The sequence below is a fragment of the Ambystoma mexicanum genome, chromosome 10 (genome assembly GCF_040938575.1).
Source record: "Ambystoma mexicanum isolate Mex_15411 chromosome 10, UKY_AmexF1_1, whole genome shotgun sequence".
Lineage (NCBI taxonomy): Eukaryota > Metazoa > Chordata > Amphibia > Caudata > Ambystomatidae > Ambystoma > Ambystoma mexicanum.
The window spans coordinates 1,007,463,722-1,007,487,472 of NC_090932.1; the positions used below are offsets into that span (position 1 = coordinate 1,007,463,722).

Below are 23,751 nucleotides of genomic sequence, written 5' to 3' on the forward strand. Positions count from 1 at the left end.
CAATGCTAGTTTTGGCACTAGACCATGCCTTACACATTTGCAGGCATGCCCAGCCAATACTCTGCCTCACACCGCGAATCATCCACCTACAAACATACAGAGTGTACTAACACTCTAGCCAACCTTGCGCCACCCAAGCTAGAAACCTGAGGCTCGCTGCCAGATGTCGCCATCGGTCCTACCATCAGGTCCATACCTCGAATAATAAATCACCAAAGCCCTACATCTCTACAGTCACTGCGCAATTCCCCAATAAAAATGCCCCAGTGCCAATGGCTCACAGCGCTCCCATAGACCTCAAGCTCAAAGGCGCTCTCATCAATGCTCGCTCCCTCCCTGCTCACGACTTAAATATCGCAGACTTCATCACAACAGAAAATCTAGACTTCCTAGCCGTTACAGAAACTTGGTTGCATGCGGCTGCTGGTCCGGCCCTGTCCTTAGCTATCCCAGATAACTATTCTATCATCAGCTGTGATAGGGACACCAATCAAACCAAGAGTAGAGGATTAGCCTTCATCTTCAAGAGTTCACTTGAACCTAGACCTATCCCCAGCCTACAAATCCCGTCCTCAGAACTACAGTCCTTCAAATTACCTATCTCACCTAATCATACTGCCACAGTGCATCTTGTCTACAGGCCCCCAGGACCTATCTCCTCTTTCGCTGAAGACATCTCATCCATTCTTGCCACTAGTACCAAGCCCAACTCACAAATCCTATTGCTTGGCGATTTCAATCCATACTACCAGGATGAGAACGACTCTAAAGTCCTTTACCTTGCAAACATACTGACTTCGGCCTCACCAAGCACATTAAAGAACCTACCCATATCAAGGGGCGCACCCTTGATTGGTTTATCTGACCAGAACAGGATATTTGTGACCCCTTGCTTTTGGTCTGATCATCATAAAATTATCTTCTCCATCAACTCCAACTCGCAAACAGCCAAACAGAACCTCGTCCCCCCCTACACTCACTTGCAACAAGGACAATACGGTAGAGAAACTTCTCCCACTTATCCTCCCACTGCTCAATAGGGCTACAACCACCTGTACCGACCCCACAGTCCTGGTTGACACAATCAGGCCATTTTAAAAGCCCGCAATATCATTGCTCCACTTAAGCTGCGCAAACAAAAGCCTTGACGCCACCTCAATACTTGGTTTACCCATCATCTCCGTGACTGGCGTAAGGAGAAAAGAAAAGCCGAGGCCCATTGGAAAAGCTCACCATCACTAGTTAATAAAAACAACCTAACCAATGCCTCCTCTACCTAAAACAAGCCATACTAGAAGCCAAAAAAGGTGTATAACAAACAGATACTGCTTGCTCAAACACACACCAAGGAACTCTTTAAAATCCTTAAGGCATTAGAGAATCCTATAGCCCCTTCTGACACCTACAATCATGATACTGCCTGGTGCACCAACATCCAAAAGGCACTCAGACAAAATTGCTAAGCTCAAAGCTAAAATCATAACAAAAAGAAACCACCTTTCAGATTCAGCAAGCAACCTCCCATCTTACAACATCCCCACACCCAAACACTCCTACAAACTGTTCAGCTTCACCCCGCTATCCATCGAGAAAGTTGAAGATTATAAAGAGCCTCAAGCCATCTAACTGCCAACTGGATTCTTGCCCGGACCCTATTAAGGAAGATGCTTAAGAGCTTGCACCTTTCATGACCTCCTTGATAAATGCCTCGTTCGAATCTGGTATTGTACCAGAAAACCTTAAGGATGCGTGGGTCATACCCTTGATCAGAAAACCCACACTTGACCCGAGTAACCCATCCAATTACAGGCCTTTCACTACGGTGCCCCATTTACTTAAAATCCTGGGCAGGGTGGCCTACCTTCAAATCCAGGACTACCTTGAAACCAACAATTTATTAGGCCTTAGACAATCAGGTTTCCGTCCTAGACACGGGACAGAGAGCCTTGATTGATCTGAAAACACAAATTGAGGATTTGAAAGACAAGGGGAGGCAAGCTCCCTGCTTCTCCTTGATCTTTCAGCAGCATTTGATCTGGTTGACCATCAAATCCTAGGTCACCACCTCAAAATAGCAACCCATTTCTCAGACGCAGCCACATCTTGGATCAGATCCTTTCTTTCTAATGGACACATGAGGGTCTTCTCTCCCTTCGCATCAGCTGAACCAGCACAGGTCCCATGTGGAGTCCAGGGCTCGTGCATTTTCCCCACTCTGTACAATGTGTTTACTAAACCACCCTTCGATATACTTGACTATCTGGGTGTCTCCTACACCAACTAAGCTGATGACACCCAGATACTCACCTCCCCCCCCCCCCCATCACCGGTGACTATGGCTGGATGGCACATCATGGGCTCTGCCTCAATGAGAAAACAGAGCAACTCATCCTAGGCTCCCCTTCCAAACTCACCAAACTTTACCAGGAATACAAATTCTTTACTATTGATGATAACACTATTAACGTGCCTAACGTCACAAAAACACTTGGCATCTACAGACTCAACACTGTCCCTTAACAGACAAACTAATGCAGTTGTATCGGCATACACCTGCAAACTTATCACAGCTTTTAGACCCTTCCTGACAACCATCATCCTCGCCAGAACTCTCATGTCCAAAATAGACTACTGCAATGCCCTCTACCTAGGGACGAGCCAAAGAAATTTGGATAAGTTACAGGTCACTCAGAACAATGCCATCAGGGCTGCCCTTAACGTCCCTGGGAGATCACACATTTCGGACACGAGACGCAATCTATACTGGCTCTGTCTCACATCGGATATCCCTGAAAGCCCTCTCCCTAACTCACAAGACCCAGAATAACTGGCTCCTGCCTACCTATCCAATCGATGAATGCTTCACACCGCATCCAGACCCCTGAGGTCTGCCCAAGTACACACACTGAATATACCCAGCTTTAAGCTACAGACAGCCGGGGGTTCGAGTTTCCCAGTCCTCGCAGATAAACTGTGGAACACTCTCCCCAACTCACTTAGCACAGAACCTTCCATCCAGTCCTTCAAAAACAAAAATCAAACTTTGGCTCCACGAACTTGATGCTGCGACAGCCATTGCCTAATCTTAGTGGGGCTACATCAAGAAGTAGCCTGTGTGTTCATCATCCTTTTATCTTTTTTTCATGCATGCTGTTTGCCTATGATGTACCCTTTCCTGTGGAAAGCTATTCTGTTTTAAAGTTTAACCTTTGTAACCACTTGCTTCAAATTATGCGCCCAGCTGCCTGAAGGAAGGGAGCGCAATATAAATAAACAAATACAAAACGCAGCAGCCAGACTACTTCTGAAACTATCTCGAAGAGAACACACTGCACCAGCGCTGAAAACACTACATTGGCTACCAATAAAACAATGAATAAAATTCAAAACCATGTGCATTACGCACAGAGCAGTACACAACGAAGGCATGAGTTCCTAAGAGACAAATTGTGCCTACATCAACCAGCAAGAACGCTCAGATCAAGCATGAACATCCGCCTGGAACCGAAACCCTAAAACAAAAGAAAACTTGGAGGATCCTCCCCTCACCAAGCCCCGAAAACCTGGAACGACCTTCCAAAGTACATACTTCACACAAGAAACCAGCTATTTTTCAGGAAATTACTCAAAACCTGGCTCTTCACGTTTTAACCATAAAGACCGGCCACAGGGACGCACACACACAACTAAAACATCAATGAGCGTAGAGACCCTGATACACACTGATCAATCAAGATAAATATCCCCTGACATATTAAATGACCGAACAGGAAACAACCACAATACGACCAAAGAGCATAAACATAGCAAGACAAAAACAAAACACTAGGACGAATCAAGATGACCATTACCTTAAATTATAACCATATCTAACAGCGCCAAGGACAAAATAGACAGGGAAAGGAAGCACTGCACCACAAGCCTCAAACCAGTGGCTGAGAAACAGAATGTTTCATCACTACACACTGTCCACCAATACACAGCAGGAAGCACAATGCCCCATCACACAAAAAATACAACTAAATAATAGCCCCAAGGATGTTCACCCCACGGAAACCAAAGAACCAACGGAAAGACAGTCAGGACAGAAGGAAACTACCAACTGAATACACAGGCTCACCAAGACAGATGCATTAGAACACCACATTAACACCACTCCGACCCTGAACCGCTCAAAGCCTCGACCGACTAGGGTCACACTAGATAACCGGAGAATAGATTACCTACCCAGTCCCACACCCGAAGATAAGGTTCAGACCCACCTACCAATCGAAACAATACTCCCAATGATCCAGCTGGTTCAGCGCAGCACCACCAAACCGAGTCAGCCCACGAGGAGCCAGCAACAACCCAACCCACAGGTATACAACTAACGGAACCATAAATACCTGAATCAAGATACAGACCCCTATCCCAACCCTCAATCCTCTGCATACTTAACCCACACAAAGCCACACAACCATCTCTCCCCCAGCAATCCGCACGCACTTTACCACACTGCATCAACACAATCGCCCACAGCACTCGAGGCCTTGCCCGATCCAATACTAGCACCAAAGCCCAGCACTCGGTGTATACCGAGCTGAAGCTGCCAACAGCACACCACTTCTCCCACTCCCTTTCTCCCCTCCTCCCGAATAAACCCTACCCTTCCTTTCTGTTTACAGATCCGCCAGAGAGCCTTGGGACCAATTCCTTTGGTGATGGTGCTCTATACAAGTACCTTTAACATAACAAATGGCTGTTTCAAGCTATACGTATTCTCTGAAAGACACAGGAAACCCCACGCTTTGGATTGGAGTATTAATTAAGATTTAGATAGCGGAAAGACATCCAAAGGAAACAATTCAAAAATAACGGTATCAAGGATTTTATTAAACCTGATACTAATTTAATATATCAAACAAATCATGATTAAATCTGCACTTGTAATAACAATTTACATAGCAGGAAACAACTTTTATTAAAAAAGACACATCTATATAATAAAAATCATCTTATTCAATCATCCAAGCATACAACCTCATCCATCCATTTAGACAAACCATTCATACTAAACACCAATCAATGTACGACATAAAATCTATAAGAAAATTCATCATAATTAATTCATCTGAAAGATTTATAAAAAGAACATGAAATCAATTTGACGGGCCACAGCAGATGACATCAGATGACATCAGTGGCCTAGGCAATTAAGATGGGTCCCAGAGTTTTCTAACCACGACCTCATCTTAGTCCAAACTAACTAGAGTTTGGACTAAGATGAGGTCGTGGTTAGAAAACTCTGGGACCCATCTTAATTGCCTAGGCCACTGATGTCATCTGCTGTGGCCCGTCAAATTGATTTCATGTTCTTTTTATAAATCTTTCAGATGAATTAATTATGATGAATTTTCTTATAGATTTTATGTCGTACATTGATTGGTGTTTAGTATGAATGGTTTGTCTAAATGGATGGATGAGGTTGTATGCTTGGATGATTGAATAAGATGATTTTTATTATATAGATGTGTCTTTTTTAATAAAAGTTGTTTCCTGCTATGTAAATTGTTATTACAAGTGCAGATTTAATCATGATTTGTTTGATATATTAAATTAGTATCAGGTTTAATAAAATCCTTGATACCGTTATTTTTGAATTGTTTCCTTTGGATGTCTTTCCTGTTTCAAGCTATACACCAGATTGCAGAGCACTGGTGGATAGCATGCAGTGTCAGCCTTCAGATTGAATATCCAATCGCTTTCCTTCGTTCAGATAAGCTAGACAAATTTTGAGGAGGCTCCTAATAAAAATAAAGGACAGTAAGCGGATTTTGAAGTTCTTAATATAATGGTGAATGCATGCGCTTGTCCTTTTCTGAATAAAGAGAAAATTAACCAACGCAAACAAAATCTTCTTAAAATGGCCATGCTCATGAACATATCCACCCCTGTTGCTACCACCTATTGGCCATCAACTAAGAGGTGGTAAAGTCAAGCTTGGAGACCCACCCCCATGTGCTAACATGTACATGTTTTTCTGATTCCTTTGACCATGCTCCTTGAGCGAGTGCCTGGCAGTGTCCCCTCCTCCCCTCCCCCAAACACTAGTTACGCATCTGTAGTTAGTATAATGTGTACTGGCTGTTGTCTAAAGGACTTTCCCTTAAAAGGCTTGATCTTGTCCCCCCCAACACAGAACGCACGCTGCCTACTTTGATATAACCACTAGATCATCCCAGACACAAGCTACTTGAGACCACTGATGTGAACGCCACTGCTGGATTGTGCGCATGTTAAGGCAGGCATGAGGAACAATCGAGATGCAAGATGCCATTATGCCTAGTAGTTTCATGGCCTTCCTCACATTTTTCCCCCCACCTATAAGATTGGAATTTGTGCAAGAATTGCCTTCACCCTTTCAAGTGATGGTTATGTTGATTTGTACTGCGCACTGCCACCACCCAAGGGCAGTCTCCAAGCGCTCAGGTGGCTCTGTAAGAAAGAGGACAGGGTTGGTTAGCAGATGAAGTGAAAAGATAGGCCAAAACCAGAATAAACTGGCATTTGTGTGCTCCCTGGGTTGTTTCTATGCGACTGTTATGAAGGAGTGTCTGTGTAATGAGCAGGTTGATGGTATTTCAGATTGTGCCCATTGGCTTGTTGTATTGGTAAGGTCCAGTGTGCAGATTTGTTGTTTTACTTGTGTTGGTGTGTAGGTTGGCTAACTCAGTGGGTGTGTATAGTTTTGGTGTTGTGAAGGATGAAAGCAGGAGTGGAGGGGTTAGTACATTTGACATCCTCCAGTTCTTTAATGTTGTTAATCTAAACAATTCTACATAGTGAAACACAGTTAAATTCACAATCCAAGGGTGACATTTGGCTAATGTTCACAATTCTACTTAAGTGAGACGCGTGGGTGGTCCTTGCAAATGCAAAATGCAGAGTGTGGCTACATGACAATTAGCTTAAAGCAGAATTTGGCTTGCTGGCTGTTATGCAAAGATTGTATGCAGTGCCCTCTGGGAACACTACAAACAAGGACTACAGGTATAGGAAACCCAACCTTTGGTATAAGCTTGTACTACAGTTTTGTTAGTGTGTTGAGCAGCCAGGCTTATCTCAAGAGGGGTCAAAGTGAGCTGTAGTGGCGTTAGAGATTTACAGTTACAAGTATTCAAATAAACTCTTACACTGAAGGTTTCTTGAATAAACCATTATTAATGCATCAGTCAGTTAGAATAAGCCACCTTCAGAAGGGAGCAATATAATTGTAACACTCAAATACACTTCATGAAATACACTCTTAATATCAGTAGATACCCTTTTTGGATGGCCCACAGACGCTACCTACACCCCCAGGTGACAAATTGCTAGGGCGCTGGGGACATTAATATATCACTGTTGCATTTAGGATCATATAGTAATAAGTCAAAAGGAAAAGATTATCTAGAACGTACAAGAGACCACAAATATTCTTAAGCAGGCAAACACTTTTGGATCCCTCCAGAAAGTCGTTCAGTACAAAAGGCTAAGCCAAAGTCAATGGGCAAAAGTCTGAAATAGGATGAAGCACCTCGGGTGATGGAAAAGTCTTTGCACAATGTTTCAGAAGTCTTTGAAGAAAAGAAGAATCAAATGTAGGGCCATAAGCTGATTAGACGTGCGAGTGGTAGAAGATTAAAGCACTACCAATTCAAAAGTTATTAAACTTTGGAATAGCATCGGCAAGGCATGTTTTCACTAAGGTATTTGTGGTAGTGGCAGCACATCTCTGCTGTCAAAATATTCCCATTCAACCTGATCTAGATGAATGGCCTGTAACTGGCGCAAACTCTAAATTTGTGGTTAACAAACCGTGAACCTGAAGTCTGTGAACTGTCACAGAAGATGCAGTTCATAGTGTTCAGACTCAGAACTGGCCTTTTGAGTGCCATACCCCCACATGATCAGACTGCAATTAAACAGAACTGTAGACTCCACCATATTCCACAGCTTCCTGACATTCTTCCTGTAAGTAGTGCAACCCTTTTCTACATTGAACCTTATAAATCTTCTGTGACTCAGGCCCATAGAAATGGGCAAGAATGCTTGTGTCATGTCTAGTGGGGACACGTATATTTGAGTAGGTGAATGACCTCTTGAAGGGTTAGCATTTGGTACTTGTGCTTTTACATTGTTTTCTGGCCTCAGATCTAACACTTTGTCTAGTTAGAAAATGACATACATTACTTAATTTGCCAGGAGAATGGAATATTCGATTCTTGTCGAGTAGGCCGCAGAGGTAGTGACCCGTTTAGCCAGGGCATAAAGCTTTTAACAGTCTTTGTCAAGTCCATGGAAACCCCACTCTCTTCAGAGGGATACTGACCACCAAGGAATCTGTGGTAGCATAACCCCTTATGTAGAGTGGGTCGGAAGGTGATGGGCAGAACAATGACCACCCGCATGAGAGACAGGGACAGAAAGGAAGGGGCCAGGCGCCTTTTCAGTAAGAGGACGGCTTGACTAATAGGAGCCTTCTCTTTGAGGATACCATCCACGAAGTCAGTCTGAAGTTGCCTCATGTGTTGCAATTTAGAAATGATCGCTGCTCTTTTTAAAATAGCATTAAACATCTTGTCGTCAACAGGTGACTGTGGAGAAGGGGAATCCAGGCAGATAAAGTCTGGGTCAGGGCTATGCGTTGGTGATAGCCAAGGGCCTTGAACCTCTGCCTGATCCCAGTCAGGGTCTTGATCAGCCATGTCTTATGCAAAAGGATTGTCTTCACCAGTGTTGGTACACTGGGACATCCAAGATAACTTCCTCATATTCCTGTGCAGAGATGGGTCATTTCTGTAGTTTGTAAGGAACAAAGGAAGGAATCCTCTTCCCTGGGTCTTTTCGGTGTGATGTACCCGTCTAAAAAGTCAAACTGGGCCATTTTACCCATGCATTGCTCAAATCTCTCAAGTTCATAGGGAAGAGGCAGAAGGGTCTGGAGGTGGAAAAGGTTGCTTAGGAGGGGGCGATTTTCCCAATAAGGCCTTAAGAGAGACTGGGGGCCTTCAGAATACTCCTCTCGACGAGAGGAGGTGCCCTTGTGCTCGGTGGTTGGCCAAATGAAAGCCAGAAGGCTTTCGCGAATTTTCGGTGGTTGCATCAAAGGTTTTGACGCACCTGCACACGGTCGGTGACTCCGATGCCTTAGGTGCGTGTGCCCCATTGGACAGTGTGTCGACAACAGTATGTTTTTTACGGTCAATGCCCGTTCCAGAGGGATGCCCAGGCGCATGCCGCGAAAGTGGTTGCGTTGAGGGTGCTGAAACGCAAGTTTCGGAAGGTGCTCGCAAAATTGTTGGTGGCCCCGCTGGCGTAGTGCGCTTTCATGATTCCGTCGAAGAGTCCTGTGTGTTTTTTTTATCAGTGGTGCATGGCTGCCCTTGTCGCTGGGGTGTGAGCTCCCCATAACAGAACTGGTGGCCTGCTGGGGCTGGGCATTTGGGAGACTACTGACTCTGCCGAAAGGTCGATGGCTTTCAATTCGGAGACATGGCTGCTGATGGATTCCTCGTCCGATGCGACAGCGCCAACGGGGGAAAGGCTTTCGGCCTGCATAGCCTAGGCCGTCTGCATGTCCAACGATTTCGGTCAAAAGAGCTTACAGGCCTTGCATGAGAGCTTGTCATGGTCTTGAGGAAGACAGTGCATCGGCGATGGTGTCCTTCCAAGGAAGCTTGCCGTTGCACGACGGGCAAAATTTAAAGGGCGTCCTCGCCATAGCAGATGCTAGCAGCAGCCAGACCAAGAAATGCATTCTTAGAGATGAATAAGAATAAACCCAGGGCCACACTCCCTACTGTAAGGGCTTGGCCAGAGGGCTTAGGCCATGCGGTCGACAGTCACCGAGCAGTTGACGTCAGCGGCAGGAACCCACGAGGCAGTCAGAGAAGATTAGTGGGGAGACTAGACGACTATAGGTCATGGGGGCAAAGTTAGCAAAATAAAACTCTTGCAAGCAATGCACAGACCACCAACTAGGATGGCGAAAAAAAAAAAATCTGATGGACCTTGACGCGCAAGTATTTTTATGGTACACTAGACGCCACGTTAGGGATAGTGTCAAAGTCACACCCATGTCGAAGTCCCCTTTTGACCTTCGAAAGAAAGATGCAATACTCTGCGATTACCACTAGATGTCTGACTATATGCATAGCATGCGATTTTAAGCAGATTCACAAGCATCAGAAACCGGGATCATATGCCCCCGTAAATGTAGAAAGGAAGAACAGGATGAATGATATTTAAGAGTAAGGTCTCGATTTCCTTATTCAGCAGTTGTGTTCTGTCCCGCAAGGTTAGATTACAAAGAGGGCAGTAACTATGCAGTAACCCTTGGCTACAGTGTCTAACATGCAGTGGTCCGATGGTATCTCCTCCGATGAGTCGGTGATATTTTGTCTGCGTCATACTGGAGAAGCATAAGAGGGGACCTGTATGAGAGTCATTGCTTTCAAGAGGAATAGCCAAGTGAATACGGTAGTATTCTCATGCTTCCTCTATGAATGGGTCTTGTTGGCAAAGAGAATGTGGTACGGTGAGGCTCAGACCCTGAATACCAACCGGTTCCAGTCTAAGAATGCTGTACAGTTGGCTGTGTATATGTTGAGGTTAGAAAGGACCATCTGTTAGAGGGTACCCTGTTTGAAAACATGTGACTGATATTTAGCCAGTAGTTTTCAAATAACTTATTTGCCAAATAATTGCAACTCCTCTACTGGCTTGTCTAAGAGTTGGCCTGGGTTTCTGCTCCAGACATGTCGCTTGATGACCGTCAGCCCAGCTATTTGGGTGCCCACTGTTTAAGCACCTCGACCATTTTTAATAACGTTGGCTGGCTGTTCCCCTTTTAAAATGTTCCTGAATACTCCCTGTAGTTCATTGGGGATCAGTTTACACAGATCATCCATGTCAATCAATTGGGCGCTGTTTTAACTGGCCATTAGCATTGGCACACCTTGCGCTGTATGCTGCTTAAGTTCGTGCTTTCCTGCCCAACGCATATATGCACCTGCTCCATCTGGCGAGTACCCCGTCTGCCATTGTTAAACTTGCTCTTTTACAAGCAGTTGACATCACTAGGGAGTCTGGGCTTAACTGTCCCCTGAAGTGGATGGGATGAGATGCAGGCTCACTTTTTCTACCCTTGGGTTCACTGCGCTAGTAGGGACAGTTGTAAGTAATGAAGGGTTCAGCCTTTTTAATTGCCAGTAGAATAATACAATGTGATATTTTCTTATTTTACTCTAAGATGTTCTATATGTAGTAGACGTCTTCACTAAGGAGCCCAACGCATTGAGCCACTCTGGCAACTAGATCTGTGTTTTGAAAATAATCAGTAGGGGAGGATGATCCTGGTGGTGCATCCACGTTTGGGACACCATGACAATCATCAGGACACACAGTCATGGTGCAAGTCTATCGCCAGTATCCTCCTAATAACTATGGAGATTGTTAGGCAAGATTGTATGTAGTAACCCTGTGGGAGACTACACCAGCCTTGTCCACTTGGCAACAGGTAACCAACCTTTGGTGTAAGTCTGTACTACACAAGTACTACACAAGTACTACACAAGTTGGAAGAATGACGGAGCAGCCAGGCTTATCTCAAGAGGGGTCAATGGAGCTGTAGGGTTGTAACAGTTTCACATTGACAAGTAATCAAATAACGCTTTTACTCAAGGTTTCTAGATTAAACTATTTATATAATTAACAGTCCGTTTTAAAATAAGCCTTCTTTAGAAGGGGGCAATTGGCAATAAAAGATTAAGTAGATATCCTTTTTGGATGGTACACATTTTCCTACAACCTGAGGGGACTTCAATAATAAGCACACTGTGGACATTAATATATCACTTTTCACGCTGAATTGGTAATAATGAAATTGTGGCAGAAAGGAAAATGTTAATGAAGGAAACAATGCTTAACAGGTTTCTCAAACAGGTAAACGCTTTTGAACCCTGCAATGCAATGTAAATTAACCCTTTCCCAGCTATACAAGTAAGATATGTATGACTTTTTGGAGGCAGAGTTAAAACACAAAGTCAGAGATTAGAAGAGATTTTCAGGGAACCAGGAAAGCCAATGTCCATTGAACAAAGTCTAGGGGGGCGGAAGCACTTGAAGGCAAGTAAAAAGTCTTGCAGTGTTAGAGGGTTTTGTTAAAAAAAAAATACTGTTGGGCCACAAGCTGTGAGGCTTGAGGGGCAAAGCTGCAAGCAACTCTGCAAAAGGGCCACCAATGCAAGTCTCAACTGAGAGCAAGCAAAACAAGAGGCAAGTACCCGTTTGTTCACAGTACCTTCGGTCAGAAGAAATTAGTTCTAGGTGGCTCCTTTTCCCGTAGTAATCTGGCAGATCCTGTTCCAGGGCCTCAATCGTGGGGACAAGAGGGAGGACGTCTGGGGACTCCTGCACTACGATTCGAAAGGTCGGCGGCAGCAATGGGCCAAGTACAGATCAGCAGAAGTTCGCGGTTTCAGCTTCTCGCGAACAGCACCACCATGGTTCTTGGACATCTTGTGGACTTTCCTCGCATCTGGTATCCAGCACTCTGTTGAGGTGGCTTAGGCTTTGTCAGTCCTGCTTCGAGGGAGTACGGAGGATCTTCCTGTAGCTCGAATCCGTCTTAAAAACAATGCACTCACTTCTGGTGTTCCTGTGCCCTGGCACTCAGTTCCTGCAGTAGCAATGGAAGTACAGCCAGCAGAGAGCGGGTTCCCAGTAGAGTTCTTCTTGGGGTTGATTGGTCCCACCAACCCAAGACAAGAAGTCCTTTGCAGGGCTTCCCTAGTCGAAGCAAATGAGCTTCAGCACTGCAGCAGGGCTTCACCAGGCAAACCAACGGTCTATGAGTTGCAGCAAGCTTCTCTTCCAAGTTCTTCTTCGAGTTCCTTCCTCCAGTGGTCGACTCTGCCTTCCTTGCAAAAGAGCCATCCTTTTATGCAGGTTTCTCCCGTTCATTCGCAGCCTGTCACCCACGGCAGGGTGTGTCTCCTCCAAGAACAACCAGCCAGCCAATCACCTGCGAGTGCATTCCTGTAACCAAGGAGACTAAGCACAGGGAGTTGGGACACCTCCCTCGCTTCCTGCCAGACACGCTGGAGCCAGAGTCAGGATTCACCAGTGAACCCTGCCAAAGTCAGAACTAACAAAAAGGGACCAAGCCTGGTTTACGGGTGAGAAGACTACTTCTTTAAACCAAAGAACCTTAAAAATGTTAATGTCTTGACAGCCAGGAACACACAAGGAGCAGGACTCCCATATGGGGAAGTATTAGTGAAAAGGACACAATACTGGAGCCTAGTGAAAAGTGGACAGGGTGGGGGTGGGTGAAGATGGTTAAGAATAAACAGGTAAAAACAAGGGGGTTTCTGTTGAACAGCAGTAGACAAAAAAGTTATGATGCGTGTTCGTATTGATTTAAGTTATACCATTGCGCTTGTTGAATGTAAAATGTCTTCATATCCAAAAGAAAAAGAAAATTGTTTAAAAAAAACAAAGTAAACCACTGACAGCCATTCATTTTAGAAAGGGTAACAAACATTACAAGAAAAAGTAGAAAAGGGGGATTCCAAGTAACCCCTCCAGTCCTCTATGGGAGATAGTGCGTGCTGGGTCTACAAAGTTAAAGTAATGTCAATTTCACTTTACTGCTTTTGGAAACAGTTTATCAAAGAGAAGGTATTTAAACCTTTGGGAAATCTAAAGGACTTCCCTTCATTGCAGTGGCACACGGGCTGTGTGTCACAATGTAAAAAGTTGATGCCTGTGGAGTTTGTCAGACTCCAAACCGGATCTGTGATTATTGAGACCCAGTTTACTGCGCCGGACAAAAATGCCAACTATTTGAGCCCCTTTTCACAGACTATATGCGGTGGGATACCCCATCAACCCCCCCATACTCCCACCAACATTTATTTCACCCCAACCCCACATAGATATTCTGATAAATTGGGTTAAAAAATATGCATTTTCGGCTGGCGCAGTAAACCTGGCATAGTAATTGTAGGATTCCTCCAAAACCAAAAGAAACAGGGTTCAAATCAAAGAAAAATACAAGAGTGGGGAAAAAGGTCACTCTCTCCAGGATAAAAATGAAAAGTCCTAAAGTCCAGCAAAAGAGCTTTGGAGGGGAGGTGGGGGGAATATTCTCTTGATATTCCATGAATGAGAGAGACCCCCCCCCCCCCCGCCCCCACCTTGGACAGAGTTTCCTTAAAAACTAGCATGGACCCCTCTTTCTAATGCAGAGGGTTATCCTCCTATGCAGTTGAAAACCAAACGTGGTGTCGTTAAGCTTTGAAAATGTCGATGCAGACACTATTCCCTTTCTCCCAGTCCCCTGGAGCCAGAAATGTCAACCAATGCTTTCCACTGCATGGTTGCATAAGTGTCCCCTCTGTGAAACCCTTGAGCTGGCAAAGTTTGATTGGAAATTCCCATCTCTTGTGTTGTGCTTTTGTTTGGCATGTTGGTCTTTATTGATTTCGATGCCTGCTGTGCTTTACGCCTATGGGTTAGATATGTCCCTACATTTCAGTATCTAGGACAACCATGCAACTCCATTTTCTCGAATGCGTTTGTGTTTCGAAGCATCTTGATCGCTGGGTGGTCTATCCATAACTGGCTTAGATGAGTAGTCAGAGCTTTGGGGGGGGGGGGGGGGGGGTTAGATGCATCAGCTGATAGGGATTTCCAAACGGCACCTGTGTGGCTGTAGTGAGGGGTATGGGGGAGGGAGTCGACTGGCCCAAGCATCTGAAACATTGACTCATACTGCATGGCGCATGCTGCCCAGCCTTTCTGCCTGTGTTCCCAGAGTGTTCTAATTGGGGGGGGCGGACACCAGCAAAAAGGAAAAATATTTCCTAACAGTAGCGCAAGAAATCAATGCTGCACAGCCACAGGGATGTGAATGTATGCATCCTAAAAAGGCCCATCGGAGCACAGCTAGTCCCACTTCTTGCAAGTTGAGGTAAGATTTGATGGGAGAGCGCATTCAGAATTTCTATTTACAAATTTGTTTAAAACACGTGCATACTAAGGTGGGATCTCTTTAGGACTAGAAAATAATTAGGATAAAGCCTTCCATTCCCCCCCCCCCATGCCTTCTGAGAACTTTTTCTACAACTCCTTTTTCATTTTTCAGTATCCTGCTTGAAACAAGGCAAGTGCAGCTGAGATCATGACCGACACATGACCGGAATCTAGGGAGATTTTTTGACAATCTCAACTTTACTTGTAATCATTTGGAATTGAATGCAATAAAAAAGCCTTCTTTAGCCAAGTTGAGAAATTGCTTTATTTCCGCCAATCTGAAAGCTCAGAAGTGACAATACGGAGGCTAACAAAAAAAAAGAGAAAGAAATTTGCAGGTTGCATGCCCTGTTATGTCTGTTCATGAATTGATACGCATATGGTGCTTGGCAAACTGTTTAAAGGCTTCAAAGGCCACACGATGCTTTAAAATAAAATAAAAAAAAAAATAAGCTCATAGATGGTGATGTCCAAGACCTTCGTTTTGCTAAACCGGATAGCTTGCCCGTCACAGGTGCCTTCCATCTAACTCCCTTTTGACAGAAGCCTTGCCTCAAGATGGACTCATCTGATAACACTTCAAATACTTTGTAGAACTACTTTAAATACCTTCCTTGGGAACCAGACCTACTGATGTCTGTCGACCTCCGTTTTAATTCACGTGAATTGGTCAGCATGGGAGCCAAAGACTGATTCAACAGAGAAGGAAAGTGATTATCTACAGTAGTGAGTCTCAGCTCAGTGGGTCTGGCACAAAAATGCAGATCTGATCCAATCAAGGTGTAAAATTTAAAGCTGCAGGCTACTAGTAAGCCATAAAAAAGTAATGTGCCACATCAATTCTATACACACACCACACTGTTTCGTACTTACCAAGCACCAAGAGCCAAATATCACTAGCCAATGGCTTGTGCACCTTTTGCAAACTGGCTATAATATTCACGTGTGGCAATGCAAGGCACATTTCTGAAGGCGCTTCTGACTCAGACCAAGCTGCACTCCTTCACGATCTCCATAAAAATAGCTTCCCTGCCACCCAGCAGCAGCTCACATCCTTTTACTCTAGAAAACGGTCTCATCTGCCCAGAAATGACAGTTAACAGCCATGATTCTTTTGGATGAATTTGAGCAGATGTTCTTGCCAAGCAAATCCATTCTGTGGCCATCTTTATCGAAGAGTAGATGACGAACAAGCCGGGTTTGAACTCTAGCTGAGGAAAGTCTGTTGGCAGAGCTTTCCAGAGAAATAATGGATTTAAGTGTGGTGCACTTTATTCATCCAACCTGTGTGAAGGGGTTTGCTAGCACCATCCGTTTTGAAAGACCAAGAACCAAGTATAGAGTCAATGACTGTAGACACTTCTCAGTGTGTGTCGTCACCAGTAGATTTAACTTTGTGGTGACCGTTTTGCACCTCCACAAAAGTCAGCACGAAATTCTGGCAGGTGAGAGAAGACCGACAGGTAGAATAGTTTGACCGATTTTAATACTGTTGTACGAAAGGGTGTATGGTACCTAAGAGGAGGCGATCCAATGGTGGTGGCAAACCTCTTGACTTTCAGGGATGGCTTAGTTGACTTGTGAAAGGTATTGTAGGAGGTTCAGGCCAAAGCCGTCTGTGGCACCAAGACAGTATTAATCTCCCTTCTATACTTTACCCACTGTTAAGATTGCGATTTGACCAAGGTTTCAAAGCCAAGGCGTTTCCCGGTCTGCACATAATTAGGTTGAAAAGGGCTTCAATGTCGAGCAGATCACTGGTTAAGCCATCAACGTAGAATTCTTAGATATCGAGCAGCAGGGATGTTAACGGTGGTACCCCGAGTAAGCCGTACAGCAGGGATCTTCAACCTTTGGCACTCCAAACGTTTTGGACTTCCAAGTCCCATCAACTCTAGCCAGCAGAGTTAATAATATGGGGTCATAAAAGTCTTAGTCCTAGACATCAGGAGATCCAAGCAGACTCCAGCCCTAGCAGGGCTAGCAAAATCTACTAGCATTCGCAAGTCGTTTTTATACAGGGCAAGTACCATTTGCATGATACTCTACCTTGCTGGCGTGTATGGGGATGTTAGAAATGTATTCTCCATGTACTGCAAACAAATGACAAATTAATGTTTCACTGTGCATGCTTGGAAGCACTGCGCCAATTATGAAAAGTGTGTATTGCCACTTGCACCATTTTACAAAAAGTACTGGTAAATATTTTGTCACTAGTCCCTTTGGGTCGAATATGTAAACTAAGGAACTCACCCTACAGGTCTAGTGGGATATTTAACAATTATCAAGGCCTGTCTGGAGTATCGGAGAATGCCCTAGATGAGCCATGTACTCTGGCGGTCTATTTTCTGGCCATTTGGCTGGAGGCTCCAAGTTGCTTTTTACAAGAGGTTGATGCCAACTGGATTATGATCCATTCCCTGTCCTTCAGTCCTGTATGGGACACCTTCTGGCACATAGGGTGTTTAACAGCAAATACAAAGCACAAAGTAATCTTTGACTATTTACAACACAGGCAGCACACCTTAGTCAAGCAGTGAATGTTTGTTCTAGTCTGGGATCAGCAAACATTGGTATAACAAAGAAAAGATACACCTTGTCAGGAAAAATCACTTCCAAGGGAACAAAGGCAAAAGTTGTCAAATGGATCAGAAAATTGCAAAACAATAAATTGTCAAAATTGAAAAACAGTGCAGAGAAGTGTTCAAGGCTCCTCGCAGAGATCGGATAGAAATTTCTACTGCGCTGCATGATAGGGGCTGGCACTGACACTAAAGACAGTTTCATGGTTTGCATCTCCACGTTAAACTGCATGCTATAGAGCTCTTATATTTTCTATGGAAAGGGCAGTATAAAGGCAATTGGGGTACACCAGTTTCTTTGATGGAAGCGAAGTTGTACAAACGTAATGCTTTTATGCCAAATAAGAATTTGTACAGTCAGTATCATGAGACGTTATTTAATGGTTGTACATGCAAGAAAAATTCACTATGTGAAAACGTTTTCCAAGATCCCCACTCATGTGAGATATTCAGTGTATGAAAATCAATTATCGCAGGAAGACTGCTTCAAAATAAATTACTTTGCAGAAAATGCATTTTGCATCTCTCAAATGTGTTAATCGCTACTCTGGATTGTAAACTTTATTCCAGCTACATGTACACAGAACCATTGCAAACACAATCTATTGCTCGAACCAATACTTCAATATGCAAGAATGAGGGGTGTGCTTGTCCTAAAAGGGTAAACAAAATATGAATTTGAATTAAATGTCAATGAAAAAAGTACAATCAGCAGAGTAAGACTATTGTTTCTGCACAGACATGCACCATTCATTCAGGTTCATTGGCGAATACCCATCCCTTAATTTATTAAAAAGATATACAAACCCCCTTCCTCAATCAGCATTTTTGGATTTGCACATCCTAACACTAAGTTCACTACTCTCCAACAAATGGAACCAGGTGACCAAATTACACTGAGCAAAGCACATTCAGCCATACAGACTCTGCAGGAGGGGGGGAGGGGCGATCTGTCTGCTGCATCAGACCAACTGCTTCTGTCATGACTGCACATCATGGGTCTTTATCTAGTTATCCATCTTGCCATAAAGAATAAGTCTTGAATCCCTTCAAACATATAATACGGGTATTTTAATATTGTATCACAGCCACTGCCCCCTTCAAACCACCCAACAGTAAATATTCGAAATTCCCCAAAGAGACAAACTTGACATCTTACCGGCCGAGTTTGAGAAGGCGTATTCATTTGTGTAACTTGTGGCGGGCCGAACACCACGGATGCAGTCGGAGCAGGTGGATACAGTGACTGAGGAAACGAGGAATATGACTTAACAGTCACAAGTAAAAGCAAAGTTATGTAAATAAGCTTCTTTGTGCAGATTCAAGAGTGCATTTCTTAATGGTTTTTCATAATCTCCTAATCATAAAACCAAAGAAAACAAAGCGTTTCTAACATTTCCAACTACTACATTTATCAGAAAAGGTCCGTGTGCATTACATACCAAAACTGAAGCAGACGTTAGCATGATGCTTCCTCCAAAAAAAGAAAAAGATTTACTTACCAAACTAGCAATCAGTATCGTTAAAACAGCTGCAACCCATGCGCTGATGGCAAGAGGACTGTACACAAAAAAACACCGACTGCAGCGATGCATTACTATGCTGAACCCTATGTCCTGCACCTCATCAATTCAAACAGTGCAGCAACAAATGAATCAAAGAAAGGGATAATTAATCTTGCCAATCCTGTGTAGAGAGAATTTTCATTTTAGTACTTAATTCCTCTCGGGTTAAAGACACCCAGCTGTTTTGCTGGACTTTAGTAGGACTTAAATTTTAACCCTCGAGTGAGTCAGCCCTTTTTTTTTCTCACTCATGTATTTTGATCTGATTTGCATTATCTGTTGCCTTTGTTTTTGAAGTCTGACAAACTCTATAGGCATATACTTTTTGTATGGTGACACCCAGCACCTTTTAGTGCAGTGTCACAGAAATCCTTTATATTTCCTTTATATTTCTCATACGGTTTTCTTGTGTGAACTACAGTTCCCAAGAATATTAAAGTGAAATTGACTTTACTTAACTTTTCTCTTTTAGGTCCAGCACACACCGTTTATGTGGAGTACTGGGGGTTAGTAGTCCCTTTTCCTACTTACTCATGTTACATTTTGTATGTTACCCCATTTATTTATTTGTATAGCGCACAATACAGCCCACAGGCATCGCAGCGCTTGCAAGTCGATGAAAGGAAACTTAATGTTAATACAGTGATACAGACTTAGTTACAGGCATGTTAAGTAGCAGGTGATAGGCTGAGGCTTAGGATTGGCAAATCAAACAAATAGTCTGGTTTTAATAGCTTTACGGAAAGCCAGATGGGAGTCAATCATCCTGAGGTGGGCGGGAAGGGAGTTCCAGAATGAGGCGGCCATGGCGGGGGAAGCTGGTGCCACCTGCACGCACTCTCCTGCTTTTGGGAGTGGAGATCATGTTGGTGTAAGCCATTCTAGTAAGCCTTTGCGAGGAGAGTTTCTGAATTCTGGAAGCCAGGTAGGGAGGTGCTAGGACATGGTGGCACTTATGGGTGAGTGAGAGGGTTTTGAAGATTATTCTTTCTTTAACTGGCAGCCAGTGCACCTGCCCTCTTGTAGTGGAGATGTGGTCCCCTTTTGGAGAACCCAGTGGCGGCCCGAGTGCGTTGTTCTGAACCACCTGTAGTTTGGCAATGTTTTTGCTGGAGGTCCCAGCCAGGAGGGCATGGCAATAGTCAAGTGGTGAGCCGATGATTGCCCTGGCTATGGTGAGGCAATTGGGCAGCGAAAGGAAAGGTCTTGCTGCATTAAGTAGTTTGAAGAAATAAGCAGATGAAGAAACAATGGCACCGATTTGTTTATCCATGGTCAGGTCTGAGTCAAGGTAGACGCCAAGTGCTTTGATTGTTTGGGAGACAATGGGAATGTTGTCAACAGTGAAGGTGGAGTATTGATTGCCTAGTTTGCTGAGGATGGATGGGGATCCAATCAGCAGTAGTTCTGTTTTTTCGCTGTTGAGGCATAGCCAGTTCTGGACCATCCAAGATCGTATCTTAGAGTAGATAGAATTGAGGGTGATGCTATCAGCCTGGTAGTCATCCGAGAGTGGAATAAGTACCTGTGTATCATCTGCATAATTTGTATACGAGATGCCCAGGGCGTCCAGCAATTTGAATAGTGGCCTGGTAAACAGGTTGTACAAGGTGGGTGCTATGCAGGACCCCTGTGGAACTCCGCACTTGATGAGGCTCGGTGTGGCACAGACTCAGTCGGAAAAGACTTTCATAGCCCTATCTTGCAAGAATGAGGTGATCCATTCACATGCTTTGGGGGAGAAGTTTGCAGATTTGGCAAGGTGGTGACAAAGTGTGTTGTGATCCACCAAGTCAAACGCCGCAGACAGATCGAGGAAAAGGAGAAGCGCAGGTTTGCCAGAGTATCTTAGGTCGTCCATTTGATTCTTAAGGTCAAGGAGAGCCGTTTCAGTGCCGTGGCGAGGACGGAATCCAGACTGCCGAAGACCTAAAAGGCAGTTATCCTCAAGTTATTTCTGAACTTGCAAATAGGCTGCTTTGTCCAGAATTTTTAGGAGGAAGGGGACTTTGGTGATGGGACTCTAGTTCCCTGGGACCAGTGGGTCGAGGGATGGTTTAAGGAGCGGGCGGACCCAGGCTTCCTTAAGGTCAGAAGGGACATGGCCTGATTGGAAGGAGGCGTTAATGAAAGCTGTGATAAAGGGTACTAAGGTGGGGGCATAGTCTTTAATGAGTTGTCCTGGATACGCATCACCTTTACAGTTAGAGGGTTTAATAGTTTTGAGGAGGGCAGCGACTTCAGTTTCACTCATTTCCTTGAATTCAAAGAGAATTGGTGATTTTGTTTGCATGGTTTCAGGAGGGTCATTTTGAAGCTCAGTGAGAAGGTGAGACTGCTTTTTGATGGGCAAGGATTTTTGATTGAAGGGTGTTAAGTTTGTCGAGTATGGCAGATTGGATGTTGTTGCACCATTTGTCATCTTTTAAGAATGTGGGGGGTGGGCACGACGGCTTTTCCACCTCCCGAAAGATCCTGAAGATTTCTTTGGTCTCTGATTTTAGCGTTGGATATCCTCGTATTGAAGGACGCTGCTTTGGCTTTGATGCAAGATTTGTATTCCCTAGATATGGCATCGAAAGCCTTTATCTCATTGGGGTTTGTTTTCCATGCAGAGAGTGCAGTGCAAGTCTCTTCTTAGAGCAAAGTTCTAGCAGCTCTTGAGAGAACCAGGTATTGGAGTGTTTAACTTTCTAGTAAGAGGAGCGATGGCGTCTATGGCCTGGGCAACAGTGGTTTTGAAGGCCGTGGAGAGGATATCAGGGTCCATTGAGAAGGGAGGCTGCAGTGTGGGCACTTCCAAGAGAGGGGAGATCTTTTCTGCAGTTAGTTGACGCAAGCTTCTAGTGAGGGGAGTGGGGAGTGGGATCACAGGTCTTTAAGGGTGTTAAGGCCAAAGTAAGTAATGATGGTCAGACCAAGGGATGGGAGTGTTGCCGGTGAGGCGAACAGAGCAGTTGTGGTGGCTAACCCAGTCAAGACGTGGGTAGGTCCTGAGTTGACATAGGCGAACCCAAGTGTGGATAGGGCTTTGCCCAAGGCAGTGGCCTGGGAGTCGTTAGGGTCATGAAGTCCAAGGTTCAAGTCGCATAGGAGCAGAACCTTAGAAGTTTTTTTCAGATTATGTGAGGGCATGCAGCAAGGCATCATGGAAATCAGAGCTGTGACCGGGGGGTCTGTAGACTAAGTGGATGGCAATGGTGTGATTAGGGGATAGGTTGATTTTGTTAATCACAGTTGTAACCAATCTCCCCGTCAATCTTTGACATTGAAGCAGTCTTTAGTAATTAAGGCAACACCGCCGCCTCTTAGGTGGGGACGGTCTTGTCTGAATATGGTGTATCCTTCTGAGACGGCGAGGGTAAGGGCAGGGCCGGATGCCTCGTTGAGCCAGGTTTCAGTGATCCTAAGGCGGTAGATATTGTCCTTTATAATGAGGTCATGGATATCTCGGGCATGTGCCGTTACTGAACGGGCATTGACAAGGGCACATTTAAGGATGGCGCAAGGGTGCGTTTGTCAGATTTTGGTGGTGGCGGGGCAGAGACATTATGATTGGGCATGAGTAAGATAGAACAAAGGAGAGGTGGTACGATGGTGGTAACAGGGGTACATAGGCTAACATCAGGAGCAGGCACATCAGCAATCAGGGGTGCAGTAAATGTAACAGGGGCACATAGGCTGATACTAGGGGCAGGCATAGTGTCTGGGAGAATGTCTGAGGTAGACGTTGGCGGCAGGGCGGCACCTAGCAGGGGGTGTGGGTGTTTTGGATTGAAGTCCTGACGTCTTGCGGGTAAAGATAGCCCAGTCGCACTGATTCTCGTAACAGAGGAGGAGGAGCAAGTGAGCGTGACGGGACCAGGAAGGGTGACGAGTGAGCGAAGGAGTCACTGGTGGGCAGCAAGGTAGGTGATGTTGGTATCCGCCATTATGGGTAGGAGGGCAGCAGCTTGTGCTGGCACAATGGGGGCAAGGGATACACAGTGGAGTCGCCACAGGGTGGGAGGAGCTGTGATGCTTGTCGGAGGGGCGGCCGTGAACAAGTCTGTCTCGTAGTCGTGCATTAAGGCAGTGCAGGGTGGGCGTGTAGTGGTGCACGGTGGGCGAGGTGCGGAGGCGTGCATTTCTTGCAGCAATTAAGGGTTTAGAGTGGGGAGTTGCAAGTACGGGGCAGTGTTTCTCACCCTTACCTTCCAGGAGCAGGCGCGTCGCGACGTCTCGCAACGTCGAGCAGCGGAGAGCTGCTGAGAGGGAGCCTGGCCTTTACTGATGGCCTCCTCTGTGCGGCTTCACCTCGTGGCGTGCCTCCCCTCCATTTAAAGCAGGAGGGGAGGGCCTGCAGAGGTGTGGGGCCGAATCAGGTCGCGTGTAGGCGATTTGTTTATCAGTCGCCTTGGAGATGCAGGTGGCGGCCATCTTAGCTTCGTCAGAGTCCTCGTGGCTCGTGATGGAGGCAGATTTACCCTCACAAATTTAAATGGCTGGTGGCAGTGGTTTAATTTTCCTACCGCAGGCTGAATCATCAGCTGCAATATAGC

The 23,751-nt window shown here is 45.0% G+C and overlaps 1 protein-coding gene across 11 annotated transcripts in view; it reads right to left on the bottom strand.

The window, feature by feature from the left end:
• The window catches only part of EIF4G1 (eukaryotic translation initiation factor 4 gamma 1), a 1,670,216-nt gene that overhangs the window by 993,600 nt on the left and 652,865 nt on the right, over window positions 1-23,751 (bottom strand). For 8 of the 11 annotated variants that reach the window (XM_069618798.1, XM_069618803.1, XM_069618802.1 and 5 more), the window contains one exon: window positions 18,805-18,912. In XM_069618798.1, coding sequence (XP_069474899.1) covers window positions 18,805-18,912 — 108 coding nt within the window. The remainder of the gene's footprint in view (window positions 1-18,804; window positions 18,913-23,751) is intronic. The other 3 variants (XM_069618805.1, XM_069618804.1, XM_069618800.1) reach the window with 1 other exon arrangement.